We start from the raw sequence: 23517 nt of genomic DNA, 5'->3' as shown, positions 1-23517 counted from the left end.
TTGCCAGAAGTACCTCAACGGCTCCACTGAGTTTTATGAAATAAACTTCCATATTAGTAATATTCGTAGATGCTCATTTGAGTTGAACATAAATTGGTTAATGGAAAGGTCTGTTTCGTCTAGAGGTAATTTCCTGAATTTACCAGTAGTTGTTGCACGAAACTGGCACAGATACTAGTTAAAGGAGACTGAAAATAAAAAAATTGTTTCACCTTTCTATGTTGACAGTGACTTATAAACATGAAGAATGTTAAATAATAACAATGTGAAATGTAATGATAAGCATACAGCATGATATGTATGTGAATAAAGTGTATAGATGAACTAAAGAAATTAAAAAAAATTAATTCCGTGTTGAAAATACCAAAATAGTAAAGCTAGTCAATAAAGGATTGAGTTTGAAGCTTAAGACTTGGAAAGAATATTAGAACATTTAAACGGGAGTATTAGACAGCTAAATGGCTTTACTGAAGCAAACACTTTAAAAAGATTTCAGCTCCCATATTGACCGCTAGCCCTGTTGAATGATGAGGTATTGTGAGGGATATTAACTAGAGCCATCCTTAGAGTCTCGCTGCCGGTGAGAGCTTGAGGAACTCTAGTTAACATCCCTCACAAAACCTCATTTGAGTGAGGTATTGTGAGTGATATTAACTTTAGAGTCTTCCTCACAGTTCTGCCGACGGTGTATGTCCCGCACCAGCTTGTAGGGGTACCGCTGGGCCAGGACGTGACCATAGAGTGCTACATAGAGGCTTGGCCGGCTGGACTTAACTACTGGAAGAGACCGAACGGCATCGAGGTCCTCCACTCTGACGATAAGTTAGTGAAGCATTGTTCGTTTAGTACAACTTAAAAGGTAAATGGTTAAGTCACCTGTCGACTGTCTTCACATATACATAAGAATCTAAACGTCTCATTAAAAGTACAGTAATACAAATGTGGATATATTTTTAAGATGTGATAAATGATATTTTTGTGATTAATCTTATTTGCAAACTTATTGCATTTATGTGTAATAAATCAACTAGTTACATTCTATCTTTTCCTAAAAATAACATTGTTGTTTGAGGAAAAAGTTGATTTAAAATATATATTTGTGTAAACTAATTCGACAACAAATGTAAAAAACAAACATTTGTGAGTAAATTGATTGCTTGAATTGCACTGTAAGGTCACTGGTGTTCACGTGTCTCTATTATCATGTGTAGTGTAGCATTACTAGGAGAAATATAACAAGTGTGTTATACCTTTTTCTGTTCATTGTCTTCTCCTACGCTCTCTTGCTATCCTCTTCTTTTTCCTATTACTATCTCCTTCGGTGGTTATAATAGGAGCTGCCTCGTATGGGCCAATAGGCCTGCTGCAGTTCTCATTACTACTATCCCCTACACCTGACTTTCCTCCTCAGCTCTCTCTTGCCTATTTATTGCCTGTCCCTACCTCCTCATCACAATCGACTTGAGAATGGTCCAGGACGGACCGAAACGTCGTCGTCCCTTCAATTTCTAGTGTGTGGTCTGGTCAACAAGTGTGTGTATGTTTTTTTTTTGCACATATGATATAGCCCCGCTCCTGTGCCAGGTAAGTCCACTACGGGCTCACCATAGCCCGTGCTACTTGCCCCGCTCCTGTGCCAGGTAAGTCCACTACGGCTCACCATAGCCCGTGCTACTTGCTCCGCTCCTGTGCCAGGTAAGTCCACTACGGGCTCACCATAGCCCGTGCTACTTGCCCCGCTCCTGTGCCAGGTAAGTCCACTACGGGCTCACCATAGCCCGTGCTACTTGCCCCGCTCCTGTGCCAGGTAAGTCCACTACGGCTCACCATAGCCCGTGCTACTTGCTCCGCTCCTGTGCCAGGTAAGTCCACTACGGGCTCACCATAGCCCGTGCTACTTGCCCCGCTCCTGTGGCAGGTAAGTCCACTACGGGCTCACCATAGCCCGTGCTACTTGCCCCGCTCCTGTGCCAGGTAAGTCCACTACGGGCTCACCATAGCCCGTGCTACTTGCCCCGCTCCTGTGCCAGGTAAGTCCACTACGGGCTCACCATAGCCCGTGCTACTTGCCCCGCTCCTGTGCCAGGTAAGTCCACTACGGGCTCACCATAGCCCGTGCTACTTGCCCCGCTCCTGTGCCAGGTAAGTCCACTACAGGCTCACCATAGCCCGTACTACTAGGAACTTTTCGTTCCGAGTAGCCAAATCAAACACAAAATGTGTGTGTTGCTTTATGACAGGTACGAGGTGAAGGAGGTGGTGGGGTCGCAGAAGTACAAGACCCACATGCTCCTCACCATCACCGAGGTCACCCGAGCCGACAATGGAGAATACAACTGTATCGCCAACAACAGCCAGGGAGGCGCCGAGCAGGTAGTCAGAGTCTCCGCCTCTCCTCCGTTTCAGAACAATCGCAACGCCCTCGAGAAAGGTGAGTCCGTAATTCCATCACTCTGAGGACAGGGTGATGGAAGAGGGAGTTGTAGGAGAAGGGTGGATCGGCCGGACCTCTTCAGTGAAGGGTGGATCGGCCGGACCTCTTCAGTGAAGGGTGGATCGGCCGGACCTCTTCAGTGAAGGGTGGATCGGCCGGACCTCTTCAGTGAAGGGTGGATCGGCCGGACCTCTTCAGTGAAGGGTGGATCGGCCGGACCTCTTCAGTGAGGGAGTTCAAGATGCTACAGGGAAGCATTACGTATTAGGACGTTATATAATTGGATTGCACTCTTGGATATCTATAGGGAGGCGATGAGTCACAATAACGTGGCTGAAGTATGTTGACCAGACCACACACTAGAAGTTGAAGGGACGACGACATTTCGGTCCGTCCTGGACCATTCTCAAGTCGATTGTGACGTGAGAATCGTGACATTCACAATCGACTTGAGAATGGTCCAGGACGGACCGAAACGTCGTCGTCCCTTCAACTTCTAGTGTGTGGTCTGGTCAACATCTATAGGGAGCTAATTAACCTATACAATTAGGAATGTAATGCTATTAACTCCACAGAGATGAGCACTTGGACCAATAAGCGGAGAGAGGGAGGGCAAGTACTGTACCTTTATGAACATTTGTTCACTGGCACTTTTTCACTGCCACATAACATTAAACTAAGGTTCTACTGGACAGGTGTGATGTCGAATGGTGTCATTTTCTGAAGTTCAAAACATATTTATGCAAAAAGTTGCTCTCGCGTTGTGACAAGCGTCCAATTTGTAGGTTTTTACCATACAAGATCATATAAACTTCTACCTAACTACCTAATATATTGAGACGTCTGGTCATTAGTCTTCACGAGTGTATATTTACAAATTATTTAATCTATATAGTATTAAATTTGTACAGTTGCACCCCGAGCATATAAATATAGATTTATTTTGTGAGTCAGTTCAATAAATCTTATTATACGAAATAACAGCAAAATAGCCAAGTATTCGACATTCTTGTAGCTGCAAACTATTAGTTAACTAATAAGAATGGGATATAGGTCTACAATCTCATTTGAGACAGAAGAAAACAGCCTCTGGGTTTTCATGGATTGTATTATCGCTTTGATATTTAAAGCGTGTAAACAAGTACTTTAAAAGGACAGGAGACAATCATCCGTCACCACAACTGATATATATATATGAGGAACCAGAAGCACCACAAAACTGAGTGCAGTGCTAGGAATTTTTCATATTATCATGGAGAACTTAGGAATTAGCACGGGAAAACGCATGCCAAAACCACATTAGGAGAAAGTATGTTGACCAGACCACACACTAGGTGAAGGGACGACGACGTTTCAGTCCGTCCTGGACCATTCTCAAGTTGACTTGAGAATGGTCCAGGACAGACCGAAACGTCGTCGTCCCTTCACCTTCTAGTGTGTGGTCTGGTCAACATACTTCAGCCACGTTATTGTGACTCTTCGCCTGTCCATTACGAGAACTCTAATATAACTTTCTTGAAGATTCTTAGTATAAAATAGACAGAAACAGATAACAAAAGTACTATGGGGATAAGATAGAGTTATTAAGCTGAGGAATAACTGACAATACCCAGCAAGAGGTTAGGGAGTAAACACGTGAACATAGACTACTTTAGGTAACGCCCGGCACAACGTTTAATATGCGCTGGTTTCCTTGGCAGGGTTCGAGATGAAGGAACACACCTATGGCAAGCCCTCCCTCTCTGCCGTCAACTGGAGCAAAGACAATGGTGAGACTCATCAATATGCACACTTGTCATGCTAAAATATATCATATATGACAGTGTCAGACCACGGAGGAAGAATTGAAACAGGAATTAAGGAAATTACTGTTTCAGTTCTTCCTCCGTGGTCTGACACTGTCACATTTTTCATCACGTGTTAATTTTCGTAATTTTCACCCATTATATATATATATGTCGTACCTAGTAGCCAGAACGCACTTCTCAGCCTACTATGCAAGGCCCGATTTGCCTAATAAGCCAAGTTTTCCTGAATTAATATATTTTCTCTAACTTTTTTCTTATGAAATGATAAAGCTATCCATTTCATTATGTATGAGGTCAATTTTTTTTAATTGGAGTTAAAATTAACGTAGATATATGACCGAACCTAACCAACCCTACCTAACCTAACCTAACCTATCTTTATAGGTTAGGTTAGGTTAGGTAGCCGAAAAAGTTAGGTTAGGTTACGTTAGGTAGGTTAGGTAGTCGAAAAAACATTAATTCATGAAAACTTGGCTTATTAGGCAAATCGGGTCTTGCATAGTAGGCTGAGAAATGCGTTCTGGCTACTAGGTACGACACATTATATATATATATATATATATATATATATATATATATATATATATATATATATATATATATATATATATACTTCCCTGTCTCCCTGCAGACGCCTCAGGCGCCCTCCAGGACGACCACGACGACCATCGCAAGTATCCCGCCAGAACCCCCATCTCTCAGCAGCGACAGACCACCAAACGACTCCAGAACCCAAGTCTGGAAGACGACTCTTCCTCGCCTCCTTCGTCCTCCTCGTCATCGTCAGCTTCCTCGTCAGCTGTAATTTTTCAGAGAGACTGCAACACTGCGGCTTCTCTCACCTCACTGCTGGCAGTAACCTTACTGGGATGTTGGCGGCTTGAGGCTCTCAGGTGCAGGTGGCACTCATAATGATTCCTGATTCTTCCTCAATCCTCTTTTACGTCTAGACGGTGCATTCATCTAGGTAACCCTGTAGTTGAATAGCGAAACTAACTGGTTTGTAACTTAATGAGGCCAACCTTCGTATTCTATCATATCATTTCCACGGTATGACTCGTCTGTACCTGTTGTTAAAGGACTTACAGCCAGCTGAGGTCATCACTGATGGCTATACAGTACTCATGGTTCCGCTAGATAATCGCCAGATAATCTCGTTCCATACAACAGGATTACGAAGGTTTTTATATTCCTTCCGTATAACAGATTATTGTCAGAACGGTTCACGACCTGTATATAGTGGTGTGGGGTTTCTAGGACCCTATATATATATATATATATGTGTGTGAGAAAGCTGCATGAACGCGCAAGCCATACATCACTAAGAACTCTTTGACCCGGCCAGGATTCGAACCCATGCCGTCCAGGATCACCCCTAAACGTACACAGTACCGTGACCACCGCACCAATGATCGTCTATATTAGACGATCATTGGTGCGGTGGTCACGGTACTGTGTACGTTTAGGGGTGATCCTGGACGGCATGGGTTCGAATCCTGGCCGGGTCAAAGAGTTCTTAATGATTATATATATATATATATATATATATATATATATATATATATATATATATATATATATATATATATATATATATATAGGGTATATACATTACCAACATAATGTAGAATGTTGGTAACACCTTCGAATGGGTGCAGATTTAAGAATGAATGCAACTTAAAACATAAGTGCACCCCTCAAGATTGAATGCACTTTCAAAACTGAGTGCACCTTCGAGAATGAGTGCAAATCCAAGATTAAATGCACTTTCAAAATTAGGCTCACCTTTAAGAAGAACACCTCGAGGAAATAGAACACATTGAATAGCATGTACTCCTCGAGAAGTGAGTACAACGTGAAGAGTGAATACACTTGGAGGAGAACCTACATTTTTACTCAACATTCACACCATGAGATCTTCATTTTAATAACTTCTTCATCTTGTTGAGTGAATGGACTCTTTAGAAGGTACACAATTTGACTAGTGTATAAACCTTAATAAGTCCATATTAGTAAGTGTCTTCTCTTGATGGCTGAGTGCATGAGATGAGAGTCTACCTCATGATGCATCACTCTTTATCGATGAGTGAATGATCTTTAAAGAGGGAATGTTCCTTGATGAGTGAATGTTCCATTGATGAGTGAATATTCATTGATGAGTAAATGTTCCTCTGATGAGTGATTGTTACTTGTTGAATTAATGTTCTTTGATGAATGAATGTTGCTTGATGAGTGAATGATCCTGAGTGAATATTCTTGATGAGAATCTTGATCAATGAGAACTGTAAAAAATTTACATATCTGCTGAATATATGCACCATGAAGATTGCGTGAATGCACAATGAAGATTGCGTGTGTGTGAGTACCATGTAGAGTGCGTGTGTGTGTGTGAGTACCATGTAGAGTGTGTGTGTGTGTGTGAGTACCATGTAGAGTGTGTGTGTGTGTGTGTGTGTGTGTGTGAGTACCATGTAGAGTGTGTGTGTGTGTGTGTGTGTGTGTGTGAGTACCATGTAGAGTGCGTTTGTACACCGTAATTAATTAGGGCCTCCTGAGAAGTGTGTTTGTACACATTGATGACTATGTACTCTTCAGTGACTGTGACGAGAGCGTGTTCTTGATGAGTATGTGTACCGTGATGAATCTGTGTACCGTAATGAGTATGTGTACCGTGATGAATCTGTATACATTGATGAATCCATATACCGTGATAAATTTGGTATTGCATGACTAGTCTGTATACTGTGATGAGTCTGTATGCTGTGATATACAGTAATAAAATCTGTATTTTGTGATGAATCAGTATATCATAATGAATCTGTGCACTAGAATGAATCTGAATAACACAATGAGTCTGCGTACCATATAATGTATCTGTGTACCATAATGAATCTTTTTAACGTGATGAGTCTGTGTACCGTGATGAATCTGTGTACCTTAGAATGTGTGTACACCGTTCCCATTGTACATCATGAGTATGTACACCTTTCCTAATGTGCAATTTGTGTGTGCACATTTACTCCTAGCTTGCACCATGAATATATTCATCATTATCCGTAAACACTGTGAGTATACATTAGTTGATGAGTATGTATATCTTCACCGGTGGTTACAATGTACACCTTACTAGTGTACGGGGATTAATGGCTTTGAACAAGTTGCTGTCAAGTCCTTGAGCTTTATTGACCACTGGACACCAGTGGTCAATAAAGTTGTCACCCAACGTGGCTACTTTTGGCAAAGTTGGGTGGAAGTTGAGTGTCTGTTGAGTAAGATTCTGGTATAAAGACACTAATATCCTGTGTTATATCCCTCGGCGAGTATCCCATGGGGCTAGACCTCGTATGTTAGTGTTCATGTCGACTTGGATCTTCGTCCCTCAGCTCCCCCAGGTCGTGCGACTTTCAAAGTGATATATTGTATTTTCCTAGCTCTTCTCTGTGGGTTTGCACGAAGGAGAATCTATATATATACATATAGTACCATATTGGACATCTTTCCAGCGAGTTAATGTGTGTAATTAATGTAAATTTTGCAGTGTTAGTCTTCTTCCCAACATTATGAGACCACATACTCCATGAATACATATATAGCTAAAGAATATAGAATGAACATGTACATATCTTATGTATATACGTATATATGAGTGTGTTTCAGAACAGTGTCTGTGACCTGTACTAATTAAGTCCAATGTGAGGAATTCGCTTTCTTTGTATACATGTTTGTAAAGTTATTTTTAAGTAAAATTTTTATGTATACAAGTCATTTATGGATTCTTGAAAAGACAATAACGAAGCAATTATCATATATTTTTAGTTATTAATTTTAATATTATGTCTGTCTTCCAAGTCACCATGCTTTAGGACGCGTCCTGCTGACGACCTCATGTACGACTACACTGGACGACCCCCATGGGCCCCATTACTGGACTACCCTGTGACACTGGACGACCCCATGGGCCCCATTACTGGACGACCCCATGGCCTCCAATACTGGACGACCCTATGACACTGGAAGATCTCTCTCACCTCTACACTGGACGACCCCTTCATCCCTATACTTAACGATCACCTCTTCTAGACATTGGACAATCCACTAGCCCCCAGACCAGACGACCCCCTCAGACGTACTCTCCACGACCCCTTCAGACTTACGCCCTACTACACCCTCATTCGTACGCTCGACGACTCCCTCGCCCCTGCACTAGACGACCCTCATCACCCGTACACTGAACGACCCCTTCAGCCCAATACTTAACGACCCATTCAGTCGTCCCCTAGACGACCTCCTCAGCCGTATGCTGGTCGATCTCCCTAATCCGTTCGCTGGACGACCCCCTCACCGCTACACTGGACGACCCTCTCCCCCTCACACTGGAAAATCCACTCGCCTCTGCAATGTACGACGACCCTCCCCTCTCACGCCTATACTGGACGACTCCTGGTTTTAGTGGTCTGTACCTGACATGTCTTTGAGTTTAACATAAAATAAACGCCATAAGATTAATATATATATATATGGAGTTTTCTTGATGCTTCCTCAAGACTGGGTAACACCTGGTCATCTTTTCCTACATATATATATATATATATATTATATATATATATATATATATAAATGAAAATTCCTCATCCCTGAAGGATTCGAACCCAGACAGCCAGGCTTCCATGCACCTTAGCGTATCCAGTACTATACCGCTAGTCCACACGGACTGTACAAAATGTTTGGAAGTCGTGAGACCCTTTACCCAACACCCTGACAGCACTCGATGCTAAATTTTATGATACTGATATTTCATCGAATCGCCTCGCTGTTGGGGCCACGTAACACAGATGCGAAGAAGCTTGATAAGCTATATTGATATAAAAGAATCTGCAAACCTATAGGGATATAAGACAGTGCTACTTAAGATTAAGATTAGTGTGCTATATGAGGCCAAAAAGTACAGGAAATTTTATATAACCTTGAGACAAGTTTCAAGAGAAACTAAGAAAATAGAAAATCCTTGCAATAATTAAATGGCATAAATTTCCAAACTTGCTTATACTAAGTTTATTTCATCCACCACAACGTATGTTCGCCATTTTCCGATATTCATACATTTATCTTCAGCACACTACAAAAATATCCTCTCAATGAATAATATTATTAGAACTTACTTCTTCTTTACAATATATAATGAATTATTTTTACAGACATATAGGCATTTTTAAGTAAAAAATCTAAGATCATTTAATTCATCTGCCACGTTGTTTCCGTAACTCTGATTACCATATATGATAAAGAATCACATAAATTATACAAAAACAGGCACGATAAAGTTTTGAGGAAGGTGAGAGTCGCCAAGAGGGTGAGAGAAGTGGCGGGCTTGGTGCCGGGGGCAGGAAGTGCCTTCCCTTGTTCTCTGTTGGGGGTGACCTACGGGCCCCAGAGGGAACGACGGCACGCTGGCAAGAAGAGGAAGGTGAGAGAGAGAGAGAGAGACAGAGAGAGAGAGAGAGACAGAGACAGAGAAAGAGAGAGAGAGAGAGAGAGAGAGAGAGAGAGAGAGAGAGAGAGAGAGAGAGAGAGAGAGAGAGAGAGACAGAGAGAGAGAGAGACAGAGAGAGAGAGAGAGACAGAGAGAGAGAGACAGAGAGAGAGAGAGACAGAGAAAGAGACAGAGAGAGAGAGAGAGAGAGAGAGAGAGAGAGAGAGAGAGAGAGAGACAGAGAGAGAGAGAGAGAGAGAGACAGAGACAGAGAGAGACAGAGAGAGAGAGAGAGACAGAGAGAGAGAGACAGAGAGAGAGAGAGACAGAGAAAGAGACAGAGAGAGAGAGAGAGAGAGAGAGAGAGAGAGAGAGAGAGAGAGACAGAGAGAGAGAGAGAGAGAGAGAGACAGAGACAGAGAGAGAGAGAGAGACAGAGACAGAGAGAGAGAGAGAGAGAGAGAGACAGAGAGAGAGAGAGAGAGAGAGAGAGAGAGAGAGAGAGAGAGAGAGAGAGAGAGAGAGAGAGAGAGAGAGAGAGACAGAGAGAGAGAGAGAGAGAGAGAGACAGAGAGAGAGAGAGAGAGAGAGAGAGAGAGAGAGAGAGAGAGAGAGAGAGAGAGAGAGAGAGACAGAGACAGAGAGAGAGAGAGAGAGAGAGAGAGAGAGAGACAGAGAGAGAGAGAGAGAGAGAGACAGAGACAGAGAGAGAGAGAGAGACAGAGACAGAGAGAGAGAGAGAGAGACAGAGAGAGAGAGAGAGAGAGAGAGAGAGAGAGAGAGAGAGAGAGAGACAGAGAGAGAGAGAGACAGAGAGAGAGAGAGAGAGAGAGAGAGAGAGAGAGAGAGACAGAGAGAGAGAGAGAGAGAGAGAGAGAGAGACAGAGAGAGAGAGAGAGAGAGAGAGAGAGAGAGAGAGAGACAGAGAGAGAGAGAGAGAGAGAGAGAGAGAGAGAGAGAGAGAGAGAGAGAGAGAGAGAGAGAGACAGAGAGAGAGAGAGAGAGAGAAAGCGATAACGAGAGAGTGAGAAACACAAGTTCACTCTCATCTACAGTATGCACCCTTTCCTGGACCGCCTGCCCCTTGCCCCCCCTCCCCGTCACCATTCATCACACTGTTGGTCACAGTGGAGACACGGGCACGAAAGTTTATCTCTCTTAACCATGTCTAGTGAGAACGGTTTGAACATCAGAGCCTCCAACACCGTCGTGTCATTGGTGGTCTTACTGTTATGTACAAGGCCAACAGCCTCAAAGTTACGCACCTGGCCCAACGCCGTGGACAACTCGTAGTTGGCAGGAACCATGTGAGCCAACCGGGCGGCATCTCAGACTCACAAATCGAGAGGTCCGACCCCAGTCTTAGCTTGTGCTCACAAGTGTATCATACTCACAAATGTACTCTCATGAAATTTTGAAAACAATACTTTGTTTTCAACCAAAATACTTTCCCCTAGGTGTAACTTCCAACCAAACAACAGTCGGTATTTGCTAGAGGCCGACGGGTTATAACTTCCTCCTGTCGGATTCTGTGAATTGAACTTCCAATATAATTTGCCCCGGGAAAGCCTCGAACGCAAGACCCAAGATTCTCCGCCAGGTGTGGACTGCAGGAGAAGACGTCTTCCTACCGTGATCTTAATTCGCCAGTGTTTTCCCAGAAATAGCGGTGTTTAAATATGTTTTTAAAATTTAGTGTGTGTGGTTTATTAGGTCTATGAAAAGAGGGAGACGCTGCCACATGCCTGATTGACCGGCGAGTATACTATAGCTCTGAACAATGTGGAATACCAAAGCAAACTCTAGAGAATATACTATACACTTGAGAGGCTGGGTATACCTATCAAAATGTATATCCCTTCTTCATATATATAATTATACAGGTAATAACAATTATTCAATTATACATATAATAATAAAAAGAAGTGTAATAAAAATTTAAAATTTAAATAAAAATACTTCTAATAATACAAATTATACTAATAATAATAATAATAATAATAATGAACACCGGTTCTACATTTCAATATTATCTTAGACTTCAACACTCTCACAATACTCACCTAAAATAAAAAAAAATAAAAATACATAAAATAAAATTGTTTTCTGAGAAATCTTAAATTGCAGAGCGGCTCGTATGTGAGTGTTGTTAGGGGTCCCCAGGCCGCCTGTGCCTGGAATCTGGCAATTGCCAAACAGGTCGTTAACGTCAAACTGCCAGATGTGATCCCGAAATCGAAGGCCAGGCAAAACAAGGCCTTTCCTTGAGGTTACCTTGAGGTGCTTCCGGGGCTTAGCGTCCCCGCGGCCCGGTCGTCGACCAGGCCTCCCGACCATTTGGTCTCCCTCCCGACTTTCATGGCCATTTAAGACATACAATGGCCAAAAACAACTGTGAGAGTTTGTGTTTATTTCTTTAATATTTTGCTTGTGTGTGTGGCAGTAATATTTGTCATTAATTCTAATGTGTTAGTTTGGAATATTAGAGGTTGTTGAGGTTATCTTGAGATGATTTCGGGGCTTTAGTGTCCCCGCGGCCCGGTCCTCGACCAGGCCTCCACCTCCAGGAAGCAGCCCGTGACAGCTGACTAACACCCAGGTACCTATTTTACTGCTAGGTAACAGGGGTATAGGGTGAAAGAAACTCTGCCCATTGTTTCTCTCCGGCGCCCGGGAATGAACCCGGGACTACAGGATCACAAGTCCAGTGTGCTGTCTGCTCGGCCGACCGGCTCTCCGAATAGAGAGATTAGTGATTGACATAAATAGAGAATTGTAACTATCAACACTTACACTCAGAAATCACAATAGTGTGATGCATCAAATGAACAAATGACTAAGGCAGCATCTGGAATACTCTCGGACGTAGATTCGAACCCTCGTCACGGCCCTTGTGGATTTGTTTATTAACACTTATTCTATTGTTACTCCTACTTATACTAATGCAGCTGTTCCTAATACTGCTGCTATTAAGCCTACTACTAATGCTCCTACTATACTAATGGAGCTATCGATCTATCTCGAATGGGCCAATAGGAGCTGACTCGCATTAGTCAATAGGTCTTTTCCAATTTCTTTATAACTTATATGAGAGATGTGGATGCATTACTAAGAACCTCCAGGTGAGCATTTTGAATAATAAGGTCATAAAATAAAGGCTGAAAAGTAGTCGTTTTCTCTTTATTTCCATAATTTTCTTCCACTCAAACTTTGGGAACGTCATATCACCGAAATAATTTCACTCATTCCCCAACTGTTTGTGGAACTTATTATCAATATTTTCCGATAGTTACGTCAACATATGTTGATCCATGTTGCCTTCTTCCTCATGAATGAGTGTCGTTCACTGGCCGTGTTCTTCATTCATCATCATCAAGGAACATCTGGCATCCTCACACGAGACCATTCAATATATTCAGATATTATCTGAATATTTTTAGTGAATAAACTTACTACAATGACGTAGTGCTTGAATGAAGGTGTAGGAAACACCCAAAATATGTGTATGTGTATTAAAAAAAACAAGTTTTCGGATGCAACTTACACCTTTTTTAAAGGTGTTGTATACAGTGTCTACTATATAACTTTACAAACACTATGTATACAGTACATTGAGAAGGGTTGCACATTACCTCCGAAAATATGGTTTTTAGAACACACACATATACTCGGTCTTACCTTCCATTTTAAAATTTTCTTTTATACTGAATTTTCATTTTATTGCTACATATTATTACTCTGCCCAGAGGCGACGATTGAGGACAGTATTCATGTACCTGCAATTTCTCCAAGCTCACCTGAAGACCAAGATAAGCAACTCCTAAAATAGGTGTTAGTTGTTGATTGGTTGAGCAGATCATTGACCAGCAGCCACCCAGAGGCTTCGGGCACAAGCAGGAGTTCTTAGACCAAAAACAATGAAGATCATGAAGTGGCGACAGCCCGGTGAGCCAGCTGGTGAGGTGTCGGGTGAGGATGGAGCTCTAGTAGCTACAGCAGAACATGATGAGGTCGCAAACTCCAGCGTCGTCAGTGAAGGTTTCGTCTGGCTCCACCCTGGTCTGCAGGCCACAGATCCTGCTGGTGCCAGAGCACTCGGCCCAGAGACTCCACACTCCGTCACCCACTAACTTCACTCTTCCTTCTGCAGAGAGAACAGCTTTGCCTACACTGTCAACTAGCCAAGATCCTACACTCTCCTACTAGCCAAAGTCCAACACTCTTAATAGACAAGGGCCTACTCTAGCCAAGGCCCGACACTGTCATATTGGCCAAGGCTCTACACTGTCATTCAAGCCTGTCATATTATATATGATGTCATATTATGACATATTATGTCATATTATGACATTATGCCATATTATGACATTATGTCATTCATATCCCTGTCATATTAGCCAAATGGTAATGAATACGATATATACTTTCTGATTTTAACATAAATATTATCGGAATTCATCATATTAATATACTTTATTAAACATAATGTTCTTGTATGTGTTCAATATGACTGTCAGAAACATCACTATGTGTTCAATGAGAACTCGTGAACAATACCAGCCTCACCTCTTAGCCCAGTCTTCAAGTGAACGACCTCAACCACTCTTCCATCTTCCGTCACTCTCAGCTGCTGTTGCTTATTGCTCTGCAAAGTTCAGTGCATCTAGTTGTGTGCTCTAAATAAGATTACAAAAACGTAATCGTATACACACGTCAACATAATTTAACATTATTAATATAAGAATCAATAAAATTTAACTAGTTTTTTTAGATTTTTTTCTTCAAATTTATATCTTGATCCAGCTAAGGAACTCACTTGTTCACCCTTATTGCATTCAAGCTTTGCTATGTAGTAAGTTTCTGTGGGGAATTTGCACAACATAGAAAATTAGTACTGAGAAAATTCGCCCTAAAAAAAATTATACTTTCCAAATGTTTCTGATTTTCAAGTCTACAAAATAAGTCTGACGTGATAAGTATGAAATTGAAGTTCATCTAGAATCGTAATATAGGAATTGGGTCGCTGTGGGCCTTGAGATGATAATTAATGGCACACAAGAGGTGATCTTGACCTCAAAAGGCCTCAGAAGAGTGCCTGACCTGGCTGTGGCACTCATGTTAACTAAAGAGCCAAGTTTAGAAATGAATAAATAATAATTTTATGTGTCATCGTGTTGAAAGCAGACGGTCGGACATCCAAATAATCCAAAGAGGTGACACGAATACTCAACACCCTTGGCACATCTAAGACTAGGCAGGCCACAGAGGACTGTTCTATATAACCAACAAATTTGGTTATATGGAAATATAATTAAGGACCTATGCCATGAGTATATCTATACTCTTTGCCATGAGTATATCTATACTCTTTGCCATGAGTATATCTATACTCTATGCCATGAGTATATCTATACTCTATGCCATGAGTATATCTATACTCTATGCCATGAGTATATCTATACTCTATGCCATGAGTATATCTATACTCTATGCCATGAGTATATCTATACTCTATGCCATGAGTATATCTATACTCTATGCCATGAGTAATAGACAGAATGGTGAGATTCACTCTAAAAGTCACAAAAATAATTTGCTTGACCATGACAACAGGAAACAAATTTATATTGCCAGATTTTTTTGCTTTTAAATAACGTATCTGGATTTGCATTTTGGTCTGGATTTTTGGCAAGCCGTCGGCTTCCTGTCCTCGTTGAGGCTCCTAGAGTGTTAGCTGCCCTTATGTAGATTCAGTACTGGGTTGGGATGGAGTTCATGCCCCTCGACTCCATAGACACAGGCACTACCTACTGAGCCATAATGAGCTTAAACGCAATCGAATCAGCATGATTTAATTGAGCATCTGGGGCTTCTTTGTTTTTGAACAAGCAACCAAGTATAAAAATCAAGCCAAAGTGTTATTGTATTAAATAATAACGTCAAGAAAGTACAACAATTCAGAAGCTAATATTTATGTACTTAAGTAATCAAGTGAATTAAGTATAAATTATAAATTTATTTAACTGTGACGCAGGTAGTAAAGTGATGCTGGGTGTGTCAGTAAGTAATAAAGACTGTGTCGACGCGGGGACACACACACACACACACACACACACACACACACACACACACACACACACACACACACACACACACACAGTACCTTCAGGGGCAAGCGGGCTGAGAGCTCCAGACCGTCGAGAACCTGACCGTCTGAGCAGGACATCTGGGCGTCGTAGAGACCGAGGTCGTCACCGAATTCTCCCTGCTCTGGCACCACCTGGCCTCGCATGCTCTTCAGGTATTTACCTGACGCACACTGCCGCGGTCCTTCGTATGTCAGAGAATCGAAGAATTGCTTCAGTGTAACTTGTTAAAAGTTGGATTTATACAATTCACACACACATGCTCTCTCTCTCACACACACACACACACGCGCGCGCGCACACACACATACACACACACACACACACACACACACACACACACACACACACACACACACACACACACACACACACCTTAGTTAATTGTGTAACTACACAATTACCTAAGTGTAGTTACAGGATGATAGCTACGCTCATGGTGTCCCGTCTTCCCAGCACTCTTTGTCATATAAAGCGTTATAAGACAAAGAGTGCTGGGAAGACGGGACACCACGAGCGTAGCTCTCATCCTGTAACTACACTTAGGTAATTACACACAAGGCTACGGGAGCTAAACCTCACGTCCCTGGAAAACAAAAGAGTAAGGGGAGACATGATAACCACCTACAAAATTCTCAAAGGCATTAACAAGGTGGACTAAGACAAACTCTTTAGCACGGGTACGAACAAGGGAATACAGGTGGAAACTTAATACCCAGATGAGCAAAAAATAGTTAGTAGTTGGTATCAGTTGATTGACAGCTGAGAGGCGGGCCGAAAGAGCAGAGCTCAACCCCCGCAAGCACAACTAGGTGAATACAACTAGGTGAATACACAGCCTCAGCACGGGGGTCTTGCCACTGAGTGGACATCACTCGGGAGTCGTAGTCTCAAGGGCCCGGGTTCGATTCCAGGCCGAGGCGGAAACAAATGGGCAGAGTTTCTTTCAGCCTAATGCACCTGTTCACCAAGCAGTAAATAGGTGCCTGGGAGTTAGACAGCTCCTACGGGCTACTTACTGGGGATGAGAATGTGTGTTAGAGAGAAATATATGTAGTGATATGATAAACGAAACAACGGGCTCACCATAGCCCGTGCTACTTGGAACTTTTTGTTCCGAGTAGCGAATCTTAAACAACAATAACGATAAACGAAAAACAGATTGGTTAGAAAGGCGGGGACCAAGAGCTAATTGCTCGATTCTGCAGACACAAATAGTAAATACAAACAAATAGTAAATGCATACACTGACACACAATGCTGAGATGCAGCCCACAGCAGTTGTCTAATTCCAAGATGAATAGCCCCATCAGGTGAAAGAAACTGCCCATTTTTTTCTACCTTGACGGGGAATCGAACCCGGACACAATTGGACTACGATTCCCTAACTCTGTCTGCTCGGCCATGCCTTAAGACAGTGTTGCCACTGGTGCTCACCTTGCCACTCTCCATAGGTCGCCTCGCTGCTGGAAACGGTGCCGGTTGGGCTACCGTTGAAGTCTCCACAATACAGCCTAATACCCGTCAGTGCCGTGTCGTCCAAGTGGCCCAACTCCGCGAACTGCAACAGATCTCTCACCTCAAGCTCAACCCACTAACCCTCAGCACTTAAGCTACCAAAACTCGATGTTAAATGGCTTTCCTTGAAAACTTACCTTGTCTGGAATCAGAACAAAATGGTTGGTTTCTCATTTATAAATAACCCAACCACTTGGGATGGATGGTAGAGCGACGGTCTCGCTTCGTGCAGGTTGGCGTTCAATCCCCGACCGTCCAAGTAGTGGGGCACCATTCCATCACCCGTCCCATTCCAAATCCTTATCCTGACCCCTTCCAAGTGCTATATAGTCGTAATGGCTTGGCGCTTTCCCCTGAAAACTCCCTCCCTTATTTTTATATATTTCAAATTTAATTTATAAATAAAACCTTATATACATTTTGAAAACAGGAAAATCATACGAGACACAAATTACAGTATGAGAACAATTATTGTTTTCAGCTTGCCGGAACAAATGTGTTCGGTCACTAACGTTACGAAATAATGTCAATAGTAGAGATTACATGAGAGTGTAACTCAGCTTGACGGATGCGTTTTCAATTACAAGAATATATTTCAGTGAAATATTTGTATCTATATCAAGACCATCGGGGTCTTGATCCGCAGACCACAAAAGCAGCAGCGATTTCTGGTCGTTGGTGAAGTTACTACTGTATATGGTACTGTGTACGTCAGTGATATATTGAAAATTACATTCAATATATCATTGAGTACCACCTCTGGCTGGATGAAGGGGAGCCTTAGCCTCGGAGAAAAGCACACATGACGCATTAGAGGGAATTTTTACGTCCTATCCAATGCAGTTTCCATGTTTTCTTGTCCTACCACCCCCCTTCCTTTTGTGTTTTGATGTGCTTTATTATATATTTAAGGTTACAAGATGTACATTGGTTAATACAAGTGTTTAAAAGATATAAATCTCATGGAGGTCCTCTGCTTCCGGACAGGAACCGAGGACGCAGCAAGCGTTTCCCCTCTGGATCGCTACACTGAGACGCTAAAACAATAAACTGGCAGCCCTTTGGTCTACAGACCCAAGAGTGAAATCAACGAGCCTGGAAACCAATTATTTGAGAAAGCCCAAGGCACTCTTACCACAGGGGCCAAGTGTCTCACACGCTATGGGAACAATGGTGTATTAATGCAGACGAGGAGTCATAATAACGTGGCTGAAATATGTTGACCAGACCACACACTAGAAAGTGAAGGGACGACGACGTTTCGGTCCGTCCTGGACCATTCTCATGTCGACTTGAGAATGGTCCAGGACGGACCGAAACGTCGTCGTCCCCTTACTTTCTAACTGTAGTTTGGTCAACAAAGGTGTATTAATCCATTATCTAAAACATAATATAGTGTCAGGAGACCTGATACATGAGTTGGGTCTCCTCCTAAGGACTGCCATCGGACTCATCAATCTTACCAATGTTTCATCTGCAACTATTGGAATAGCATACTGAATACATGTCATTTCATTTAGATATAAGGCTCAGGATCATATCGAAAAGGATAAGGATTTTATTATTTGTAATTTTCGTGTCAATGCCAGTTTGCAGTGATATTACTTTTTATTGATGAGTATTTTATTGCTTATCCTGATTGATGCTCTGCGGGTTTCTATTGCCGCTCGCTCAGCGTAATTATTGAAGTATTTCGTGTTTGCTGGTCATCGTTAACGAAACATTTATATATTTCATTGACTTTAATTATTTTAGGGGAATTATCGTACTGTAATATTTTATGTTTAATTTGTTGCAGCAAATGTTGGTGACTTTGGTTTATATGTTGTCCAGGTACGCCAGGGGGACTAAACATCGCCTCAGGACGCCTGAAGGCTTCATTGATCGAAAGGAATCCGTTGCCAGTGTTAATATTTACTCCAGTGATTAAAAGTATTGACCTTCATACTTGAGTCTGTTGAGTTGGAGGGTGAGTCCCCGGAGACATATTGTTAGCTTGGAGTCTCACTCGTTTTCAATGTTAGGGACTAAAAATTAATATAAAGAATCATTACAATCCGAGTTTCACGGTGTTATTACAAATTTGTGGAGATATATACTCTCTCTATATATATATATGCGAACAAGCTAGAGTGGTCCCCAAGCACATATGCAACTGATTATATATATATATATATATATATATATATATATATATATATATATATATATATTCTATGAACGTATATATATGTGAAAACTGCTTGGCATTCTTACCTTGATTTCAAAAGCGAAGGCGAAGGATCCAAGGGGACAGAGGTCCACATTGCCCCACGTTCCTCTGTCTAAGCCGTTCTCCAACGTTAGAGTCTGTGTCACGTCCAAGACGTTCGGTGCCCCTCTAACTGATGGAGAGGCGAAGGGAATTATCTAGGGAAAGTCCCAAGCCATTACGACTATATAGCACTGGAAAGGGATCAGGATAAGGATTTGGGATGGGACAGGGGAAAAGGAATGGTGTCCAACTACTTGAACGGTCGGGGATTGAACGCCGACCTGCATGAAGCGAGACCGTCGTTCTACCGTCCATCTCAAGTGGTTGGACTAACTCAAGGAGAAATGATGTTAAATTACGATTCACTATAATTACGTGCATAAATACGACCTTTAGAACCAGCAGGATAGCTTCCTCTGCGAACAAACATGTTCAGTACAAAGTGTATTGTATCTATCTATCTTGTTATCCTGTCGTGCTTGTCATGTAAGCAAGTACCAGGTTAAGCTGTAAGGATGTCTAGATATCCTAACTGTTTAGACATGTTGGATAACGTACACGGCTGTTTCATGTAATATACTGGTACTGTATTGCTTGTAAGAGCAAACTACATCCGTTGCAGCAAGTTATATTAGAATTATGTCTTGAATTAAGGTATTACAAAGTTTTGTATTTGTATATCATTCATTGCCAGCAGCTTCTAAAGAAAACTTCTGTTGGTAAACCTCAAAATGACGGCTCTTCCCTGGAAACACAAACCGTCACTGTCTCTATTTTCCGCTTGTTACAACTTGTAATAAAGTTGTTACATCTTGGCTTAACGTGTTTATGACGTATTAGAACGTTGTTACAACTTGCTATATTGGTTGTTATAACTGGTTAGGTGGTGTTAAAACTTGTTCGAACGTTGTAGCAACGTCGTAGTTTCGGTGTGTGTTTGGCGGGTTGGGACAGTGATTTACGCAAGAAATATATTTCTGATAATTAAACTGTTTTGCTTATGGTGTTATATTTTTTTTATAAATCAATAAAAGTGACGTTATATTATTAGACATAATTAATCTCACATTACTTCATAGCGTTAATAATGTATGACTAAAGAAGATATATTTTTAAGAAGGCATTTACCGGAGTTATCGGTCGTTAAATGTTATCGAAGTTATCGGTCGTAAATCGGGGATAACAATACAGTACGATAACATTGGTCAACATAATTATATTGATAATATTTAGCTGGATTTTCACGTGGATCTGGAAAATGTTAAATTGAACATACAAGATTTCGAATTAGTGGGAATTTCAAAGAATTATTGTTGTGTTGCTCTAACCCGATATACTTTACGGGCTCACCATATCCGGTGCTACTTGGAACTTGTTCCGAGTAACTGAATCTATAACAACAACAACAATCGATTTACTGAAAGTTTGGCTGAGGTTTTGAATCATATATTCGCAATAGAAGGGGGTCAAAGTTAAGAAATTAAAGCCCAGTTCAGTAGTGTGGTCAAGTGTGATTTGGGAAGTTTAAAAGATTTTTCTTCTCTTCGCTGACATTATAGCTCTATAAACAAGGATTTACCGACCAAGTCTAAATCAAGGGACCTCGCGGGTCCTCAGCCTGACTTCCGTTGTGCCCAACCACTTGGACTGGACGGTAGAGCGACGGTCTCGCTTCAAGCAGGTCGGTGTTCAATTTCCAATCATCCATGTGGTTGGGCATCATTCCTTTCCTCCCGTCCCATCCCAAATCCTTATCCTGACCCCATCCAAGATCTATAGTAATAATGGCTTGGCGCTTTCCACTGAAAATTCCCTTCCTTTCCGTTGCCAAACTCAGATATCTCACCCAATCAATAAAGAAGAATCGGAAAATTCTATCAAAACTTATTTTTGTTTTATATCTTTAATAATGTCGTATTTTCACAAATAATTAAAATACGCATTGCATATTGACTGATTTAAAGCACGTATTAAAATATATTCTAATTATTTATTTACATTTATCAGCAAAAACAACCAGTTTAATAGAACTCACCTTAATATTTAATCAAATAAAATTGTCCTGATATTTTTTCTATTAGATTTAGACTGATTAAATAGTTATTGAAATTCATCCTGATTTAGTTAATTATTGAAACTATTTACAATTGTAATCGTAATCCAAAGAGTTAAATAAACGACAAGTTATTGCATAAAGGCTAATCACTACTTTCATATACTTTCTTTTACTAACACTACATACATTACTCCCTATTGATCTAAACCTTATGTACATACAAAGCATTCTACTGAAATTCTGCTCATATGAAAGATGTGAGTTCAGCTGAATTACTCTGAATGGTAATTTTAAGCAAAAAAAAAAAATCTCAAAATGAAAGGGAGAAAGGGTGTAGTCTGAAAGATGAGGAGTGTATGGTGTAGTGTGGAGTGTGTAGTATAGTGTGGTGTGGAGTGTGTGGTGTGGAGTGTGTTGTGTGGATTGTGAACCACTGAGAACACGGTGTGGAGTGTGGTCCAGGAGTAGCAGCAGTGCGTGTGTTCATACTTCACAATGCACGTTAAAGTGATTCACAGTTGCACACAATTCCTAGCAACCAGTTACAGAGCGAAAAGACTGGCCATACAGTCACTGCCCCTTCCGGTTCTCTGACCGAAATATATCAACTAGATCTTGTCCTAATGCACAAGTGCGGTTCAAGAGACCACAGTCCATCTCCATCCACACACAGACAGCTTACACTTGCCAGAATAATATTTGTGAGAGGTCCGCCAGCGAACCAAAGTAAGACGGCTGGTCGTATGTCAGCCCAAACATACCAGGAAAGTGATAACCCGCCTCTAATTTCCTTCGTGGGAGGAAGAGGAGACTCTAGCCGTACCTTGCTCTATATCGACCCATAGAATGCTTGTTGACCAAACCACACACTAGAAAGTGAAGAGACGACGACGTTTCGGTCCGTCCTGGACCATTACTGTGATCGACTTGAGAATGGTTCAGGACGGACCGAAACGTCGTCGTATCTTCACTTTCTAGTATGTGGTTTTGACAACATTTTTCAGCCACGTTATTGTGACTCCTCATCTGCATAGAATGCTTGACCAGCTGCCATTTGAGATACTGGATCATTATCCCCTTACAAATCTAAGTCCTATAATCCACCATTACGAAATTTAATAATTCTGTTGATTTGTGTCTCCGATGTTGACCTAAAATTGATTTGACTCCTTATATATTGTCTTAACCTGAGAGACAAACAAATGCTGTATAAAATATTTGGTAAAAATGCCTTCATTTTTTGTTTGATACTAAAGTGAGTGCAAGTTGTGCCTTGACGATAAGAAGTTTCAACGTTTTATTAATTGCAAGAACAAATCTCAATTAGAAAGTGCATTAACGAATTAATGACGCGAAAATTGTATAAGTAACTCTTAACTTTACCCTGAGAGAGCAGAGACAGCAGGAGCGCCAGAGTGACCATGATGGTGTTGGGACAGGAATCAGCAGCTGGGTGTTGTCACAGCCACTCAAATACCTGACTCCCAGCAGCTTGTCCCTCCCCCCCCCACACTGGTGGGACCAAGCAGCCTGTTGTCTCCCACACTCTGCTGGGGACTACACATCCGGGGGGCCTCCCACACAGTGTAACCAATGGTCTGGGTCTCTTACCCCACACTAGTGTTACCAGGCAGCCTGGTCTCTCCCACACACCGGTGGGACTGACACATTAGCGAAGGCGAGGCTCTGTACTTATTCCCATACTAGCCAAGGTACAATGTCACACCTCATGATAGTGTCTCTTAGGTATTGATGATGCAGAGAGTTAACAGTTAGAGCAAGAAGCAGCGCTGGTTAACGCCTTGAACATGAAACAGGTCTCGTTAACGAC

General features: G+C 41.7%; 2 protein-coding genes across 2 annotated transcripts in view; one reads left to right on the top strand and one right to left on the bottom strand.

The window, feature by feature from the left end:
- LOC123755418 (lachesin) overlaps positions 1 to 5584 on the top strand; it is a 294911-nt gene extending 289327 nt beyond the window's left edge. The window contains exons 6-9 of the mRNA XM_045738066.2: positions 675 to 822; positions 2241 to 2431; positions 4135 to 4203; positions 4874 to 5584. Of these exons, the coding sequence (XP_045594022.1) occupies positions 675 to 822; positions 2241 to 2431; positions 4135 to 4203; positions 4874 to 5154 (689 nt within the window). The 3' untranslated portion in view covers positions 5155 to 5584. The remainder of the gene's footprint in view (positions 1 to 674; positions 823 to 2240; positions 2432 to 4134; positions 4204 to 4873) is intronic.
- A 7294-nt stretch (positions 5585 to 12878) lies between these two features.
- Positions 12879 to 23229, bottom strand: LOC123755426 (vitelline membrane outer layer protein 1). The gene is made up of 6 exons (XM_045738079.2): positions 23070 to 23229; positions 19633 to 19760; positions 17296 to 17419; positions 15876 to 16042; positions 14279 to 14357; positions 12879 to 13856 (listed from the first exon to the last, which is right to left on the bottom strand). Exons 1-6 carry the CDS (start codon positions 23107 to 23109, stop codon positions 13696 to 13698), a joined length of 699 nt encoding a protein of 232 aa, XP_045594035.1. The 5' UTR covers positions 23110 to 23229; the 3' UTR covers positions 12879 to 13695.
- Between the last annotated feature and the right edge of the window lie 288 nt (positions 23230 to 23517).

Source organism: Procambarus clarkii, chromosome 55, assembly GCF_040958095.1.
Source record: "Procambarus clarkii isolate CNS0578487 chromosome 55, FALCON_Pclarkii_2.0, whole genome shotgun sequence".
NCBI classification, from domain to species: domain Eukaryota; kingdom Metazoa; phylum Arthropoda; class Malacostraca; order Decapoda; family Cambaridae; genus Procambarus; species Procambarus clarkii.
Note: the sequence above shows the minus strand (reverse complement) of the source record. Positions and strands in the feature narration are given on the sequence as shown.

Bases quoted from the DNA above. Each gene is read 5' to 3' on its own strand.
- LOC123755426 (XM_045738079.2), bottom strand. From the start codon at position 23,109: ATGGTCACTCTGGCGCTCCTGCTGTCTCTGCTCTCTCAGG. The intron at 17,420-19,632 runs GTAAGAATGCCA...GATCTGTTGCAG, and splicing joins CCTTCGCTTTTGAAATCAAG to TTCGCGGAGTTGGGCCACTT. The intron at 14,358-15,875 runs GTACTGTGTGTG...TGAACTTTGCAG, and splicing joins CAGCCCGCTTGCCCCTGAAG to AGCAATAAGCAACAGCAGCT.